The sequence below is a fragment of the Anabrus simplex genome, chromosome 1 (genome assembly GCF_040414725.1).
Source record: "Anabrus simplex isolate iqAnaSimp1 chromosome 1, ASM4041472v1, whole genome shotgun sequence".
NCBI classification, from domain to species: Eukaryota; Metazoa; Arthropoda; class Insecta; order Orthoptera; family Tettigoniidae; genus Anabrus; species Anabrus simplex.
Window position 1 is genome coordinate 1563780465 of NC_090265.1, and position 19698 is coordinate 1563800162.

Consider the following 19698-nt stretch of genomic DNA (forward strand, 5'->3'; position numbering starts at 1 on the left):
GTCCTTCATAACATTTTCGGTAGGAATAGCAGCGCAGAAGTAATACTTTGTGGTGATTTTAACATAGATTTTGCTGAAGAAAACCTTCCATCAACATCACAACTACTGCATGTTCTTCAAAGCTGTATTCTAAAACACTTAATTTTTACACCCACTCGGGTAACTGCCACCTCAGCTACAGCGATAGACAACATTTGTATTAATTTCCATTGTTCTAAAATGCAAGCATCCAATATAAATTTTGGATTATCAGATCATCATGCTCAAATTTTACAACTAGAATTTGAGAATGCTAGCAAGCATTCAACCAAAATAAAGTAAGCACAATTAACTCGTTTTTTCTCTGCAGCTGCATGTGGCAGTTTCATTGAAAGCCTTAAACTTCAGACCTGGACTCCAATAACATTCGGTCATAGCATTGACCAAAAGTATAGAACCTTTTTAAGCATTTTTAACGGAATTTGAATTACATTTTCCAAAAAAAAATTGCAGTAATTAATGAATCTTCAAAAAAGCCATGGATCACGAAGGGTATACGGATCTCAAGTCAAAAATGTAAATTACTAAGTAGATTAGCACAGCAGAGTTGTGACCAGGTTTTTTGTAAGTATGTTAAAAACTACAAATCAGTCTATCGAAGAGATCTTAGGATGCCTAAGATAATGCACAATAACAAGAAAGTTAAAGAGTCGTGCAATAAATCACGAACCATATGGAAGGTAATCAAGGGAGAAACCAACAGACATGCAGTTGGAAATAAAGTTGCTGCCATAAAAAATGATAAGGGAATACAAATGAATGACCCTCATCATTTGGCTAATTATATAAACGATTTCTTTCTATCCCTACCATACAAACTTGAAAATGCAAATAAATCAGATGTATTACCAGAACTCCCAACCTTTGTGCAAAACTCTATGCAGTTAACTCCAGTAACAGAACTGGAAGTTTTTAAAATCATACAATCTTTGAAGAACAAAACTTCCACAGGTGTAGATGAAGTTCCCACAAAACTCATTAAAAAATGTGCTCCCTATCTGGTACAGCCTTTAACTTATCTCATCAATGAATCATTTTCTAGTGGTCAGTTTCCTAATCTCCTAAAAATAGCTAAAGTTATCCCAGTCTTTAAAAGTGGAAACTTACACGATTTACATAACTACAGACCAATATCAATACTTACTGTTATTTCAAAAATATTTGAATGTGCTACGAAAAATCGGCTTACTAAATTTTTAATCAAATATAACTTGTTAAATAATGCACAACATGGGTTCAGAGCTGGCAGAAGTATTTTGTCTGCTTTATCACATTTTACACAGTTGGTCGTAAATGCTCTTGACAATGATGAAACTGTGATAGGACTATTTCTTGACATTTCAAAGGCATTTGATACTGTTGATCATGAAATATTGTTGCACAAATTATATCAGATTGGAGTTAGAGGAATTGTTAATGACTGGTTTAGATCATACCTGAATAAACGATCCCAGTTTGTTGAAATTACACATTGTAACAGTAAAGTGCATAATGAGACATATCACTCTCAGGTACAAAGCATAGACTTAGGTATTCCGCAGGGTAGTATTTTGGGGCCTGTTCTTTTCTTGATCTATGTGAATGACCTTCCTCACAATAATCAAGTAGAAACAGCAGTTCTGTATGCTGATGATACAAACATAATTATTAATAATCCTGACCCTACGTCTATAGAAACTACAGCAAATACAGTCCTGTCTAGGTTAGAATCATGGTTCAGGAAAAACAAATTAACATTGAACTTTAAAAAGACCCAATACATGGAATTCAATGCATCTAACTACCATGACAAAACTGCAAAAAACACAACCTTATATTAAATGCAAATGCAATTGAAAATACGTTGACCACAAAATTTTTAGGTGTCCATATAGATGAAAAATTAAGATGGGATTGTCATATTAAAAAATAGGGAAGTCTCTGAGTTCTGTTTGTTTTGCCTTAAGGATTTTGTCTAATAGTTGTAGTGAAGAATATGTTAGAATGGCATATTTTGGATATTTCCATTCAGTCATCGCTTATGCTATTGGTCTCTGGGGCTGTTACAAATCAAATCTTGATGTTATTTTTCGAATACAGAAACAAGCTATCAGAATTATATTGAGACGTAACAGGTTAGATCATTGCAGACCATTATTTAAGAGACTAAGAATACTCCCAGTACCAAGTATATACATCATGCAATGCATTCTACACGTGAAAAAAATATTGATCACTTCAGAAAGAATTTTGACAATCACAATTACCAGACGCGAACAAGAAATAATATTTTTATCGAACACAAGAATAAAACCATTGCCTTGAGACATGGAGACTCTGTTGGAATCAGATTGTATAATAAGCTTCCAAATACGATTAAAGATATTAGTCCCGTCAGTTCATTTACCACAGCTTTAAAAAAATCTCCTGCTGAGTAGCTGCTTCTACAGTACAGAAGAATACATGATGAAGTGCTGGTAATGATGCTACTACTTATTAACTTGTAATCTAGTATATAGCCTTAAAAATATGTTAATGTCACATTGACTATGTTCACATTATTAACACCACACCAATATATTTTTATTTTGTCTTGTAAATATTGGTTATTAATCTTATTTTAAAAAATTAAGATGTGCTGTCCTAACATTGAGGTATGTGGTGTTTCTGTTCTTCTTCTTTTTCAAAATGTTCATTGTTGTGCATATAGTATTGTTAGTATTAGGAAATCACTTGACAACTCCTATACTGTTGGCATATTTCAAAATATGTAATTGTACAGTCTATGGAAGCTAAATGAATGAATGAATGAATGAATGAATGAATTACCACTACCGCGCAGCACTGACTCGCACAAGTAGAGTAGTGTACCGTACCACTATCACTGCGTGACTCATAGAATATTTATGTATATTTTCATTTGAAAGAGAACTGATCTTAGACTGTAATACCACAACCAACGAGCTAGAAAGAGGACTAACTCGTTGACCACAACGAATAAAGCATCAAAGAATAACTCTTCTATAGGCCTAAACAACGTTCTTTATAAAACTACTCGGTACCGCGAGTTGTACACAATCAAAGAGAATGTATTAAACGTAATTGGTGACTGGTAGCTGTATCGCACGGGCGCCCGCAGGATCCTTTCCAGGGGGGGGGGGCACATTAACAATTTTCTTGAATAAAAAACCGACATGACGTCAGCAACATTAAATTGTTTACAGAAATATTCGGTTATAACACATGCTAGATGACTGTCATTAAGTTCAGTTTATGAAATAATCTTGTATGAGATTAAACCAATTGAACACGAACATTTTTAGAATTCCAGGGGGGGGGGCAAGTGCCCCCTTGCCCCCCTTGCGGGCGCCCATGGCTGTATGTGCCGGTAGTCTTCGCCAAATAATAAGTGAAATGCGTACAAATGTGCAAAGAGTTCAATAGTTAATTGTCTTTACTGTATTCGTTGATTGATCTTGTTCTTTTTTTGCACTTAAGTATGTGGTAGCGATCACACACTTCCTCACATAGAGAGCGCACATACTCGTCGTTCACTTAATGGAATCGCTTAAGCCTCATTCACAATGCAAACATAATCGTAAACTTAACGACGTAACGTAACCGTAAAATTAACGTAAAATTTGTGGTATTCACAATGGAGGAACGTAACATTAACGTAAAGAGTAGGCACAGCAGCCAGTCAAAACACTGCCATGTTATTAGCACGGAAGCCGGGTATTGGGCTATCTCGCACTTTTATATTTCAATACTTCGATGGAATCAAACAACGTGGTAGCGGAATTCATATTACTTCAAACATCTATTGCTTTGCTCCTGGGAGCTGTGTAGGCCTACGGTACCTGAAAAGGCGATTTAAACAACGGTGCAGAAAATGGGTTCATCCCTTGAATCAAAGAAGGTTATCTCAGGGCGTTTTCGGTAATCTACTGTAAGAAATGACCCTCATCAGTTCGTTTTGGACATGCGGATGAAACATGAACGGTTCGCTTCCCCTTTTCTAATAAAAAGAAATGTAAGATCTCCTGTACCGACATCTATGACACTATCTATCACACCCCGATGAGATGTTTGGATCTATTTGTATGGATGATATCGTTTTCGTAAACTAGTAGTGCGTCATAACGTTAAGAAATATACAGGACACTGTTTTATTTATGACAAGGATTGTCTCGTCCGTTCGCCAGCGTTGCGAGCTTCTCTCCCCCCCCCATTTACCCTCAGATTTCATTGCTACAAGATATTTATTTCCACCTATTATTTTTTCGGTACAGCGTATTTGTAATTCTTTTTTCCTTCTATCAAACATACACACAAAGATTATTTTGAAAGAGAAGTACAAGCGTTTCGTCGAAAGAAGTTATTATATCGTGCACAACACACAATGTTTACCTCTGCTCTGATTGGCTGGTTCTTAAAGTTAACGTAAAATTAACCGCAAGAGCTTTGAGTTTGCAATCCCTTAATTTTACGGACTCGCAGTTAAGTTTACGTCGGCGCATTGTGAATGGTTCCATTAGATAAGATGGCCGCTAACTTCTAAGTTAACGTTAATTTTAATTTTACGTTACGTTACGTTTGCATTGTGAATGGGGCTTTAGTCGCACATAGCTTATGGTGGAAGCCACGGACTGCCATTCTTGTAACCACATGTCGCTGTTCGTAGTTCGCTTCTGTCCATTTTCGTTCCAGCATGGCGTCGGTGGCATAGAATTCGAGCTCGAATTTTGGCTCGTTTCATTCTTCTCTCTTCAATTATCTTTGCGCTTTGTCTTGTGCAGGGCAGAACTAGATTGATTCTTAGATCCTCGATATAGAATGGTTCTTTACAAAGTTCGTAGGCACACCTAATACTCGCTTTAGAAATCTGGCTTTTAGTTTCTCTAGAGCCCTAAGGTCAACTACAGATAACTTTTCCCAAATAATTTCAATGCCATAAGAGGCAATTGGGCTTATTACAGCATAAAATAACTCTAGTGCTGTTTTAAAAGAATTTTTGGGGGTATTTAATTCTATATATATATATATATCTTTGATGGCTGTTGTTGTTCTTTCCCTTATGTGCATTCTGTAGGAGTTGATTGTCGTTTGTAAGATTATTCCAAGGTATTTGAAGGAATTCGTTATGTTTAGGTCTCTGTTCTGAAATTTAATTTTGTCCTTTGTTGCAGCTCTTCCTCCCTTTCTGAAGATCATCATTACTGTCTTAGATTCATTTATCTTCAGATCATTTTCTTCTGCCAATGTTTCCAGCTTGTTCATTGCTTCCTGAAGGTCTTCCAAGTTGGATGACCCAATTACCATGTCGTCAGCGTATATGTGTTGTGATACTGTTTTACTGAATTCTACTATTTTCGATACGTCTGCAGTTGCAATGTTGAACAGTACTGGACTAATTGGGTCACCCTGCATTACTCCATTGGTCTGGTAAATATTTTGGGAGAGAGAGATGTCATCACTTATGTTAACTATGTTGTATTCTAGGATGTTTTTCAGAAGGACTGTAATGCTGTGTGTTTCTCCAATCATTTGTGCTAGTTTCTCAATCACTACGTTTCTGTTTAGGGTGTCCGTTTGGAAATCTTAAGGCCTGTTCTATTTCACTTATTAGGTTCGTTACTGCCTGCAGTGTCGAGCGATGTTTTTTGAAGCCATACTGACGTTCAGGAAGGAGATGGTCCGTTTCCCCTCACTAATCGGTCCGTGATTATTCTCATAAAGATCTTGAAAGCATTGTTTTCTAGGGCGATGCCTCTAAATGAGTTTGGGTCCATGTTGTCTCCTTTTCCTTTATAGATTACATTCATCATGGACTTCCTCCAAGATTCAGGTATTTGTGCGCTGTCTAGACACGCATTAAATAACTCAGTCCACACTTCTAGGAGTACGCGTTCGGTTACCTTGATAAGTTGACTGTAGATCCCATCAGCTTTCCTGCTTTTGGTTTTTGATATGGCTTGTTTTACCTCATGAGTCGCTATTGGGATTGGGTGCAACTTTGGTTGACTTCCTGTTCGTGTTGATACACTTACGGTTGGAGTGCTGCACTTCAGATTGAGGATGTTATTGAAATGGTCTTCCCAAACGTCCATTTGTATTGTCGTGGTTTGAGGGAATTTGTTCCATTTTAAGACAACGTACGGGTCTCTGTTCGCTTCTTCGACCAAATGTTCTGCTTCTTGTTCCTCATGATGTCGTTTTTTATCTTTTAGAGTGAGTTTGTACTTTTTGCGTTTCACTGAGTATTCTTTAATGTCCTCTGTTTCTCCGCTATATCTCGCTTTATGGAGGGCCTGCAGTGTTATGTGCCTTAGTTCATAGCTTTCCCTGTCAAACCATGGCTTCGCGTGTCTTTTCTTATAGGGGACGGTGACTGACCTAATGCTGTCTTCTATGGTTTTCACAGCCAGACCGAGGTTGTTGGTTTTAAGGTGGTGCATCGCTTCCTCCGCACCCTTCCGTAAATTCTCCGTTCTGCTTTCAGTTATTTTTCTCGCCAGTGTGGGTGCCGTGTTGTATTTTGTGTTTCCTTCACTGTTGATTTGATTTCAATGTATGTCTTAATGGGAATGTGCTTCCTGAGCGGTGTCTTGGCCGACGACCAGAGTCCACCTCGTGATATAGAACTTAGTGATCTTCCCTTGATAAACACTAGATCTATGGTACTTGCACCGTTGTGCGCATAGTGCGTTAGAAGATCTTTGCTGTTTACCAGTTTGAAATTCTCTTCTGTCATTAGATTGAAGATTAACTCACTTTTAAGTCTGGCTTATCTAGCCTGCAGTTTAGATCCCCAGCAATTATAACATTTTCTTCAGACTCGATTAGAGAGACTGCTCGGGCAACTGACTCAAACGCATCTCCCATTGATGATTGTGGCTGTATGTAAAGTCCTACGATTGTGATATTTGTTGCGAAGACAATAACCATGTTGTCCTCTGTGTATGTTTTCGTTACTTTGCCCATTTTGTTTTTATAAAGACGCAGGAGACACCTCCTGAGGGTCGACCTTCCTGCTTTTAGGTTGCCAGAGCGTGCAATCCGTAGTAGCCCGGAACGTCTATGGGTTCAGTTAGAAAAGTTTCTGTTAGGATAACTATATCACTTGTGAAAAGTACTTGACTAGTAGAGATCTTTGCTACGATTTTCAATCCTCGATGTTCCACAGTAGGACGGTCAGCTCTTGGCTGATTCTTAGATCCTCGATATAGAATGGTTCTTTACAAAGTTCGTAGGCACACCTAATACTCGCTTTAGAAATCTGGCTTTTAGTTTCTCTAGAGCCCTAAGGTCAGCCACAGATAACTTTTCCCAAATAATTTCAATGCCACTGTTGATCGAGTCCCCGTGACGTTGTGAGGGGCGAAATCGATATCTTCGCAACTGTAACGTCTTTTGGCCAGAAGGACAGTTCATAAGCTTTCTGCTTTTCCTGAAGGTCTATTCCAATCAGGAAAGCTTTATTGCGACCCAGTGTTGTCAACTCTTTGTATGTTATGTCTCCTTGGATTCCTCCGTCTTTCATACGTCGTGTTATATTTTCTGCGGTTGTTGTTTCATGCAGTTTCCCCACATATAGCCAGGCATTTCTTGATCTGGCTTTGAGGTTGCTTGATGATTGGGCCTTTGAACCTGAGGTTGGTGCGTTCCTCCTTACAGCTTTTGTCCAAACCTGCTTGTTTTCATTTGTTGATCTTTCCCGATTGGGTCCTCTCGAGGGTAAAGAATGAGCAGGGGTTGCATAGCCTGAATCTCTTCTGATATGTTCTACTCCAGGGGGCTTCGAAACGGGGGTTTTTTGTGCTTCCTTCCTAGCCTTCGTTCGTTCATTCTACCTGTTGGTCTTTCCCTCTGGTGGCGAGTGGATTATGAAGATTTCGGGATCAGTTTCGTTTCTGTAGTATTTTACTTGCCGATCGTTTTCCCTTAGGATTTTAGGGTCTGTTCTTGCGGAAGTTTCCTCCTAAAGTTCTCGTGAGTCACGATGCTGAGATTTTGTTTTGTTTAGCGTCTTATCGGGTTTCCTTAGGCCAAAGACAATGAGTAATCCGAGTAATCTTCGTCAAGGTACTCATAATTAATATTGGAAGTGCGCACAAATGTGCATAGTCGTATAAACAACCCAAATTAATTAATTTAATAGAGCACACAATTTGCGTATGTAAAGCGATTACATGTCATTTAAGCATAAGTCTTTTATAGGCCTATTTCTCCTAGAGGCTTCCACAACATGGTAATGAGGATAAGTCAAATCACACAGTGCACACACACACAACTATCGTCAGGTTCATGAAAGGTACTAGTTTTGCAGAGTTTATAGTGGTATCCATGAATTGCCATAGAATTGATAAAATGTCGGAGATCCTGGTTTGTATTGGTCAAAGTTCTATTCGTCATTGCTTCAGTCGAATAGAATTCAGGACAAATATCATTCCTTTTGTCCAATCTTTCATCAAAGAGTTTCTTCCAATGGCCAGTATAAGGTAGAGCAAGCTTGAATCTCAAATCTTCAATTAAAAAGGCTACTTTGCAAGTACATAAAGCAGTCTTGATCCAGTAAATCTGGACACAGAGAGGGTTGTCTTTAAGAATCGGGCTTTGATTTTTTCTAGAGTATGTAGGTCATGCTTTGTTAGCCTATCCCAACTGATTTCCAGTCCATATGTTAAATAGGGATTATTTTTTCGTCAAACAAGGTCATGGCCGTCTTAAGAGATAGTCTATTTAAATGCTTGATGTCAAATATTGCATTCATAGCTGCCGCAGCACGTAGCCTAACATGAAGTCTAAAGGAGTTTACTGCCGTCTGCATCGTCAGGCCCAGATATTTAAAACCGTTTACGTCGTTTAATGTTTCCTCTTTATACGCCACTTTGTCACTTGAGGATGTTCGTCCTCCCTTTCTGAAAATCATGTAAACAACTGGTAAAATAATATGAATACCTGGGAGAAACACTTCTCACTCACCGTAAATCAACAAAGATACTTAACAGCCTATTCAAGAAAGTACGCTGAAGCACACAGGGGAGGCATCATTGTATTCTCACAAAAAGAAGTCTCTGACACTATACTCAAACTAAAAGATGGAAAAGCACCGGGTCCTGACAGTATTTTCAGTGAACACATTAAAGCTTCAGCAAATGTATTACTTACCCTCTGTAACAACGATCTAACAGTAGTCAGCAAATTTAAGTACTTAGGAATAACTCTTCAAACCTCAGCTCTGTCCTTTAGTTACCACATAGAAGAAAGAACTGTGGCAGCGATAAGCGCCATCCAAGATAAAAGATCTCGCAGCACTATTTTTATCCACGGCAATAATGTTATTCCACACAGTAATATCACTTGTCTTGTCTTACGGATTGGAACTAATTTGGGACCATCTCAAACTCAGAGACCTCGAAAGGATAGAGAAAGTAAAAGCACGCTTTCTTAAATTTACTTTACGAGTTGGAAAATCGGCTCCATCATGTCTAGTATATGAATTGGCCAAAGAAACTTTTTACATTCAGGACCTCAGAATGAGAATCCATCGACTGGAGCTTACAATGAACTTCCACGCAGAAGGGAAGAAAGGAAAGGAAATCGACCCTACTTTTATACCTCCAGATGCCATGTTGGTGAGAAACTGGACCAAAGAAAATCAAGATCAAAGACATATCATAACACGACTTTCCATTCATGGTTTTCACCACAAGATATGCACAGTGAAGACTTTTCATAATCCAGATGTTAACTGTATATGCGTTTTATGTTGCAAACAGTGTGACAGGTATCACATCAAGATTTTCAACAAGAGAATCATGTCGATAAGTGAATATTGTAAATCCTAATGCGCATTCGGGTGGCCTTTCTAATAATAATTACTTCCATCCATAACGGATGTTATGAACCTATGCTTGTTACTAGGAGACATCCCGCAAGCGTTGAAAACCTCCACATTGAAGGTTTTATACAAAGGAAAGGGTAACTTGCTTGATCCAAATTCCTATAGAGGGATTGTTCTGAAGAATAATTTGTTAAAGATACTCACCAAGTTAATAACCACTCGACTTACGGAAGAAATTGAAACCAAACTTCCTGAAGAGCAATTTGGATTTAGAAGACGAAGAAGTACTCTGCACGCAATAAGATATCTACTGGACGATATACATAACATCTTACGACTACCAAGGGGAAACTTTCACACAGTGTTCATAGATCGGCGAAGCTTGATTCTCTTGTTGAGGACAAGGCTCTCACTATACTGTTAATAATGTTAATAATGATGTTAATAAATAATACTGTCATCATTTCAGACAATATAACTTCATCGAGGGAGATTACGCAGACAAATGACATTCTACAGGGTGACCCTCTCAGTCCTTTATTGTTTAATGTAGCTATCTATGACGTGGTTCAAGCGATAAAAGAGGTATCAAATGAAGTAACCATGTATTCATATGCTGATGATATGGTTCTAGGATCACACGATGTTAAAGAGCTACAAAAAGCACTGGATTCACTGGAGAAGTGGACAGATACAAATGAATTGCAAGTGAACATTGGAAAGACTGTCTACATAAACAACCCAAATGCAACTAAGCAAAGAGTAATAGCAAAAAGCGATAGTAGTGGAGGGCGCACCTTTTCATTAATAATAAAATAATAGTATGGGAGCTAGGAGGCAATTTATTCAAATCCAATTGAGAAGTGATACTTTTCACCAGGCAAAGGAAATACCAGGTGGAGCAGCAAGGACCACTTTGATGTAGAATGCTGGACGTTCCAGACTTAAACCAATAGGAACTCGTCTTTAATACCAGTTGCGCTTGGCTGGAAATGTTTACATTTGCTGACCGGCCATTTATACATAGAAAGTGGCAACATTTTATTAATTTAGCCATGTTGTGCGAGCACAGCCTCTTTTAAAATCTTGACATGAGTTTGTCGAGCCTTTTACAGATTTTTAAAGAAAAGGTCGAGACCATTAGTCGTTTTTGGTATTGTTGTTGGTTTGTTAGCATTGATCAGTTATTCCTGGTGAAGAACAGCTGATTGGATAAACACGATCGTGTGCATTTCGAATTGTTTAAATACTCGAAAGTAATATATCAAATAAACATGGAATGGAATACCCTTGAAAAAGAAATGAAATAGTTGTCTCTTGTAGTCTCGTGATTTATTTATGTTGGATTATTTTCTATATGTTATATACGCTTATTCCTACTGTTTATTATACAATGCATTTATAAGTTAAACCGTGAAGATTGGGCTGAGCGTTTCTTTGTACAAACTTCGGCTGGGTTTCAGATCGAAGATGCAGCAGCATTGGTGCAAGAAATGGGTAATGAAGAGAGAGACAAAGCAGTGGAGTTTTGGAATGTTATCTCGGAGCAGTTACAAATCATCGTTAATAATTCTACTAAAGAAGCAAGTTCCATTTAACTATCCCTTTAACCTTATTATAAGCTATTTTAAAATATGTTGGGAACAGAATATCTGAATTGTGATCCACAGAGTGGATAAAGCAGGAAGCATACCTTAATTGCCTTTCAATTCTCTTTCGTTTCAGATACCAGATTACATAGATGCAACACAACTAGCAGAATTAGGATTAGCACCTCCATATACTTCAGCATTTATATCTGTCACTGGTACTACAGCTGTGCAATGTAAGGCTTTTAGATGTTCCTACATTTATTTTAAGGATATGGCTCATAGTTGCCATTTCTTTTATTATCACAAATCCTATTCCTATTGAGGTTATTATAGGAAACGTGTTCATGGCATGTAGATGTCATACGGTAATGTATCTAGTACTAGCACAAATATGCCAGTTAAGATTATTGTAGAAAACCTCTTGAAAACTTTAAACCTTGGAAAGGTGAGTGCATAATGTACAGATCAGACTTTGCAGCATTCATGGAGCTATTTGATGTTCTCAGCTTGCGTGTAGAATAAAGGTAACTGTTGTCTATCCACCATACCGAGCAGATGATTTAAAGCAATGCTATTTGACAGTGCATGTGCAGTGTAGAGAATGTCAAATAAGTTCTATTAACATCACTACTACTCAACCATCAGGTAGTGATGGTGAGTGTGTGGTACAGTAAATAAGGGAACGTCGCCAGTTTGCTTGTAGGTGCATTTAAATGCTATTAGATATATTCATTAAGTTGCGAAGAACAAGATAAGGTAGGAAAATACTGTGTTCTTGTCTTACTCAAGGTAAAAAAAAATTAAATAGTGCACTACGACTATGAGAGCACGTCAAGAGGAGTGATGATGTTATACTTGATTTTATAGTGTGTTAGAAAGGGACAGGGAATCAATCACTGGACAGATAAGGAGGAATGTTCTGAAAATCATCTCAAATCTATCTGTTGAAGTTACAAACAGCCAATATCGTGGGGAAGTGAACAATGATGGCAGTGGAATTATTCTCGAGGAAGTGATAAGGATGGTAAGTAAACTACAGTGTAATAGAGGATCAGGAATATGTTAAATTCGACCTGAAATGGTGAAATATAGTGGGAAGGCAGGGATTAAATTACTTCAAAGAGAATAGAAATCACTTGGAATATGGGTGAGGTAGGTACCTTCTGGTTGGACAAAAGCAGTAACTGCACCTATTTGTAAGCAAGGAAACAGGAAGGATGGCAACTACTACAGAGTTATTTCATCAATCAGTATACCCAGAAAGGTGTTCAGTGGCACTGTGGAAAAGAAAGTGATCAAGGATTGAAAATAAGTCAGATGAAAACCAGTGTGGTTTCAGAGCAGATTTTCAGTATGCACCATGTAATTAAAAAAATGCCACGAGAGGACCAGCCAGTTATGTTTATGTTGTGTAGGGAAGGCTTAAGATAGAGTACCATCACATGGAGTTATTTCTGACACTTGAGAAATTTGTCTTGTTGCTGTTCGCTAATAATGAACATCATTTTTATTTATTTCCTTCATCTAGCTATGTACGAGGCATAGTTTTAAATAATAAAGAGGAAAAGCACACAATGTGCAGGAATACAATAGTTAACAATAGTTATTAGGATAGTCACTGTACCTCACTGCAAAGCATTTTTAATGAACACTTCCTTTCACTGCGTGGTATCAATCACAACTTCTGTTGCACAAAGCACAAATACAGGTGACATTGGGATCGTGATATTTGCTGGTCATGCACACCTTGAAGTGGAAGCCATGAACGACATAGCGTGTCACTAAATGTCTCGGCTCATAGTTCCGTTGTTGCCAATCGTTTTAGATCATAGCATCTGCGGCGTAGAACTCTGACCCTATTTCATTTTTTTTTTTTCCAAAGCACTTCCATGAGGCCTTTATATTCAGGAGTTGCTGGTAAAAGTAGCTGTAGTCGTAGTTCCTCAATGAAGAAAGACTCCCTGGTGAGCTCGTATGCGAGCCGAGATGGTGTGAATTTGGAAAGGCACAATAATTTCTTCAGAAAAGTAGCTTTCACTTCCTCAATTGGTTCCAGATTTATCTGTGTGCAATGTATCCATATTAATTCTAGTCCATATGTTATGATAGGAGTGATTTTAATTTTGAATAATTTCATTGCTGTTCCAGTTGATAGTCTATTGATGAGTTTTATGCCATTCATCGCCTTGATAGCCTTGATAGTTTTAAAGTAAGTACCGTTTTGATGTAGAAAAATAATGCAATTTTTTAAACATTATTTTTTTACATGTAAGCTGTACCTGAAACTACTTCTCAGCGTAAATTCTAATCATATTAAAGCATTTATCATATCGTGAAACCAGCTTCTGAATTCCATCCTCGTAGAATATAATAATGTCATTGTATTTTAACTCCCACTAACTACTTCTGACAGTTTTCGGAGAAGCTGAGGTGCCGGAATTTTGTTTTGCAAGAGTTCTTTTATGTGCCAGTAAATCTACTGATGCAAGGCTGACGTATTTGAGCATTTTCAGATACCACTGTACTGAGCCAGGATCAAACCTGCCAAGTTGGTGTGAGAAGACCAGCATCTCAACTGTCTGAGCCACTCATCCCAGCCATCCTCATAGAAATCTGCCACCTGATGTACCTGCCACAGTAGCGTGGTCATTTTTAAGTCGTCATTGTCGGGGCGCAGACCTCCTAAAAGTGCAGGAACAAGTGGTAGTCACTAGGTGCTAGGTCAGGGCTATACACAGGATGATCAAATTGTTCCCAGTCAAATAAAACAATGAGGTCTCTGATTCAATTAGCTGTGTGAGGTCACGCATGGTCCTGAAGCTAAAGAATGCACCTTGTGAGCATGCCACCGTCATTTGTTTTGTGTTGCACGACTGATTTTACGTACGTTCTCACAATAAATCCAGACATTTATTGTGTGCAAATGGTGCAGAAAATCCACGTGCAGTACACCCTGCCTATCCCAAAACACAGTGCACAATTCAGCTTAGGAAAGCATCACCTTCGTTACTGTACCTTTCAACATACAATAGAAGGAAATTTGATTGATCCACCTTTTTCAATACATATGTTGTTAATATGATCACAACATTTTTATTCAGTACCGGTTTTGGTGTTTATGGATGCCATCATCAGCTGAAACAGGTCGTATGAACAAAGATATACAAGTATGTAGTACATATAATTGACCCTTAGTAAATTACATTAATAGGATGAAGTAAAAATACAATGCTTAAAAGAATATAAACAAGTATGTGCTTGCTGGTCAAAGTATAAAATGAAAGTGAAGATATTAACAAATGTTTGAAGATAGGATCACTTTGAAATAGTGGTTGCGGTTGGTTTTGTGCACCTCTGTCAGCATTCTCGGTACGCAGCAAGCACAGCTTACGATAATGTCAGTGCCCTGCCAGAATTTCATAAAGTACACTCCTTGAAATGTCAGGCAACTCGTAACTTAAAGATGAAATCGTAAAGCGTCTGTTTTCTCAAACCTTTGCATCAACTTTCTGCGCTAAGTCTTCAGTAATGAGGTAGGGTGAATTTATAGGCACTCAAAATGCTTAAAATAAGCAGGCAAAAAAGCACTGAAATTTTGAGAAAGGGTCACTTTAATAGGAACTTTTTCATTAAATTATACAAAAAGTGTGAAAAATTAAAGAAATAGGTACTAAATGAGACAAACTAGATTATTATAACACTTCTATTTTAATTCCCATTATACTTACAGTATACCATCTAAGACACCCTCCACACAACTAATATTGCGACTGAAGTAACAGAAAAATCAGTAATGTTCTAAAATGAACTAGCCTATTTACGTAAGCTACAGTATGCATTATCTACCGAGCTCGATAGCTGCAGTCGCTTAAGTGTGGCCAGTATCCAGTAATCGGGAGATAGTGGGTTCGAGCCTATCTGTCGGCAGCCCTGAAGATGGTTTTCCGTGGTTTTCCATTTTCACACGAGGCAAATGCTGGGGCTGAAGCTTAATTAAGGCCACGGCTGCTTCCTTCCAATTCCTAGGCCTTTGCTATCCCATCGTCACCATAAGACCTATCTGTGTCGGTGCGACGTAAAGCAAATAGCAGTATGCATTAATACTTGCATTTTCTTGGATGGCAGTAAATCATTCCTTCTAAGTGTCAATTCATGGAAAATGTCCCTTTTGGTATATTTTTCAAGAAATCTTCTGAAAATCAGATTGTCTACTTTTCTCCATGAAGTATCAGCAGCTATCATTGCGACACACAATTCTGAAGGGAATTTGTCACGGCCTATGTCACATATCTCAGAATCGGAAAAGAAAGGCTCGTGTTCCAGCATTTGCCTGGTGTGAAAATGGGAAACCACGGAAAACAATTTTCAGGGCTGCCGACAGTGAGGTTCAAACCCACTATCTCCCGGATTCAGGCTCACAGCTGCGTGGCGCTAACCGCATAGCCAACTCACCCGGTATTAAACTTTACTAGACTCATTGATGAAATACCATATCACTCCACAAGCTGTGTAGTACTTAGAAAAAGAATCATTAGGCCTAACGTACTTCCTTTATGAATCATTCATGTTGAGTTCATTTTATTAACCTGTAGATCAAGGTTAGTAATTCTATTTGAGGAGGATGTGCTGAAGGAGGAAGTAAGAAACAAGCAGCTGATATCAATGATTGACAGTATACCGCTACAGAGTATGACACCACCACCACCAAGAAAATAAAGTTAGCCGCAGGGACTGAGGAGACTGAAAGGCTTGAAGTTAGTTCGCATGCAACAGCAGGAAGTAGAAGAACGGAAAATAGCTTCAAAATAATTGTGAACAAACCTACATACAGTTTGAATAATGTGTGGAACATAAAATCAGAGAGATAAGTGTTTGTATTTGTATTCAACTGAGGCGAAATGGTACAGTACTGTAGCGTACAAGATGGAGTGAATCACCATAATGATGTAAGAGTTTAAGTTAAATGAAAAATACGAGCCACATGATTATTAAATTTTGTTGTCATTTCCAGATCGGAGTGCTTCACTTTCATGGTTAATTTACAGCAACTTGTTGAAACAAAATATTAGCGATTTCATTTCTTCTCTGTACACCACGTCTTCTCATGTCATCATAAACTTATTCTTGATCACCCCCATCACCAGCACCATCCTAGTCGTTTTCTTCAGTATAAACATTATCAAAATTATCCTCATCTCTTAAATATTTGGAGACATTATGAAGCACAAAGCAACAGATGATATTGCGTGAAATTTTCTGTAAAGAGATTCTGATGTTGTTTGCTAGTAGAGGGAAATTTCTCCTCAGCTGATCAAAACATCTTGTGCAATAATTACTCTTTTTTTTTTTGAGCATGCACGCGGTTGTGATTTTGAGGGTTTTGGTAAAGTGTTAGCAGCCATGGTAGAAGCCCATAACCTGAATCACCCAACAGTATCGCTGCTCCCGCATGCTCTTGCAATCCTTCATACACGTGAATTCTTAAATATGCGACTGTCGTGAACAGAACCAGGCCACCTAGCATCAACACTTGTAAAAAGTTTGCTTGAATTTCAGGTTGCTTGTACATTGATAGAAGCAAAATTTTTGTGGTTGATGTATTCATCGCTGTGTAAGCATGGCTTAAAAATTGGTACATTTGTGTACAGTCAAGAGCACCGATCACACAAGGAAAGTTAAAGCGTTGCTGCCATTCATCTCTAGCTATATTAATTTGTTGTGGCCGTGACGGAAATTTTATCCAGTGTTGTGCTTTATGAAAAATGTTCTCGCTGACAAAATCAGTGGTTCTATTAACAGTACTTTGATGCATTCCCATGTATTCTCCTATCCCAACTTGGAAACCCGGATCGCCAACAAAACGAAGAAATATCTGCTTCGTTCCTTCAATGTTAACTCGCCACCATGCGTCTCGTCACTTTCTTCCAAGAAAGAACTTGAAATTAATTCAACATTTTCTTCGTTAAATCTATACAGATATTTATATGCACGTTCATCACTATGCCGTCTGGGATTATAGAGTTTCCTGCGTTGGGTATTTAAAATTTATGCCACGAAATCAACCAGAAGGCAACATTAAGTCATCACAGAACAAACTTCAAGCTAACTGAGCTTGGTAAATCTTAAGCAAATGGTTGCATAGTACTAGCATATGCTAGGTTTATTCATGTATAATTCAGCTTTTGCTGGAAAATTAAGCAAATGCTTACTAGCAAGTAAACACCAGTAAGTAAAGCAACTGCTAGATTATTTTATTCACACTTATTCTAGCATATACTTACAAAGGATGTAGAAAAAGTATTTGCTGGATTTAATGCATACGTCCCAAGGTGTAGCAGACCTAATGCAGTGAGCTCGCTTGTGACCAACAGTATTTTGTAAGAAAGAAGTCTTACTCTTTACACCAGTCTGTTACTTCTAACTTATGGATAAAATATCCCCAGGTCAGAAGTAACAGACTTGAAAGTAGTAAGAATGATTACTGGTACAAGCAGGTGGGTATTCGGAGTGAGGAGGTAAAGGCTAATTTAGGAATGAATTCAATGGATGAAGCTGTACACACAAACTGACTTCAGTGGTGGGGGACATGCAAGACGCTTGGAGGAGGATATGTTACCTAGGAAAATAATGGACTCATTCTTGGAGGGTAAGAGAAGTGCAAGACCAAGGCGACGATGGTTATACTCATTCTTTAACAATTTGAAGATAAGTGGCGCGGAACTAAACGAAGCTACAGAACTAGTTACAAATAGAGCATTGTGGAGTCCTTCAGTTGATTCACAGGCGCTTGCAGACTGAATGCCGAAAGGCTTAACAGTTTATAATGAAGTTGTGAATGTATATATATGTTTTCTGGTTGTGTGTTTACCTTAGGTTGCAGGATTAAATTTCTACACAATGGGTCATCATTTAAGGGTGGTAAAATGCAAGAGTCCAGTTTGTAGATTTCATGACATGGTAAAGAACTGCTTTAGGGGCATAAAATGATATCCTATCATCCCATAATGCCTTGGAAGTTAAAGGAATATTTAATAAAGGTGGGTTTTTTTCCTGCATTGACCTAGTTACAATTACATTCTCTCTTAAAATGGACAGACAAAATGTTTGTAGTTCAAATATGTACACAGTTAGTCTGTCATTTGCTGTAGTCATTATACAAGGATGACTAATTTTCAGAGAAACTGAGAAGTACTACCTCATGTTATAGTCTGATATTCTTAAGAAAGAATATGACAAGAGTGAATCAGCTGAGTTACATTGCCAGATTGAATCAGCTGATTTGAGGGTATTGTTTCCATGCTCTAGTCCACAAGGCCAACATATTTTAATATCCATATTTTTTTAATTAATACATATTCATCATTCAAAATTAACTAAATGTATAATTATACAAAATTATTTATGATCAGTTAAGTTGACTCTCCCTAGTGTTTTTCCTGTGGCTGGAGATATAGTACATCTACAGTATCCCCTGCATGTCTTAAAGAAGTGGTGGTTCATGTTTGTGGGTTACTGTAGTCACGTCCTAGTTCGTGAACCATGGGCAACGGCTGAGTGGCCTAGTAAGTGGTCCTGAGAGTCGGGATACCAGTTGCTATGGAATGGGAGTGGGCATCTCGGACATATTCTGAGTCGTGGCCCTCTTTGTGCTCAGGCGGCTAGGACTACACAATTCACCGGTGGTCCATAACCCGTTAGAGGAGAGATCCTCACTTGGACTATGTGCAAGTAGGGCAGCATCCTGCTTCATGAATTTACCGAGCTCAGAACACTTTAAGCAAGCCTTGGACCTATGGGAGTAATGGAGTCCCACTCCCATTTGACAGGCGAGGGACTCCTTGGAAACAACTTGGCGAACGAAATGGAATTCGATGGGGAGCTATCAATATTAACGGGGCTTATGGAAGAAAGAAGGTAGAACTTGCTGAGTCAGCAAAGAGGATGCATCTGGATGTGCTAGGAGTAAGTGATATTCGGGTAAGGGGAGATAAGGAGGAAGAGATAGGAGATTATAAAGTGTACTTGACGGGTGTTAGAAAGGGAAGGGCAGAGTCTGGGGTAGGGCTCTTTATCAGGAATACCATTGCACGCAACATAGTTTCTGTTAGGCACGTAAGTGAGCGAATGATGTGGGTAGATTTCTCAGTGGGAGGAATTAGGACAAGAATTGTGTCCGTGTATTCACCTTGTGAGGGTGCAGATGAGGATGAAGTTGACAAGTTTTATGAAGCATTGAGTGAC

General features: G+C 38.3%; 1 protein-coding gene across 1 annotated transcript in view; it reads left to right on the plus strand.

Annotated features, from left to right (window-relative positions):
• The first annotated feature begins 10852 nt into the window (after positions 1–10852).
• LOC136862402 (uncharacterized) overlaps positions 10853–19698 on the plus strand; it is a 154727-nt gene continuing 145881 nt past the window's right edge. Inside the window, exons 1-3 of the mRNA XM_067138881.2 lie at positions 10853–10995; positions 11329–11448; positions 11591–11690. Of these exons, the coding sequence (XP_066994982.2) occupies positions 10957–10995; positions 11329–11448; positions 11591–11690 (259 nt within the window). The 5' untranslated portion in view covers positions 10853–10956. The remainder of the gene's footprint in view (positions 10996–11328; positions 11449–11590; positions 11691–19698) is intronic.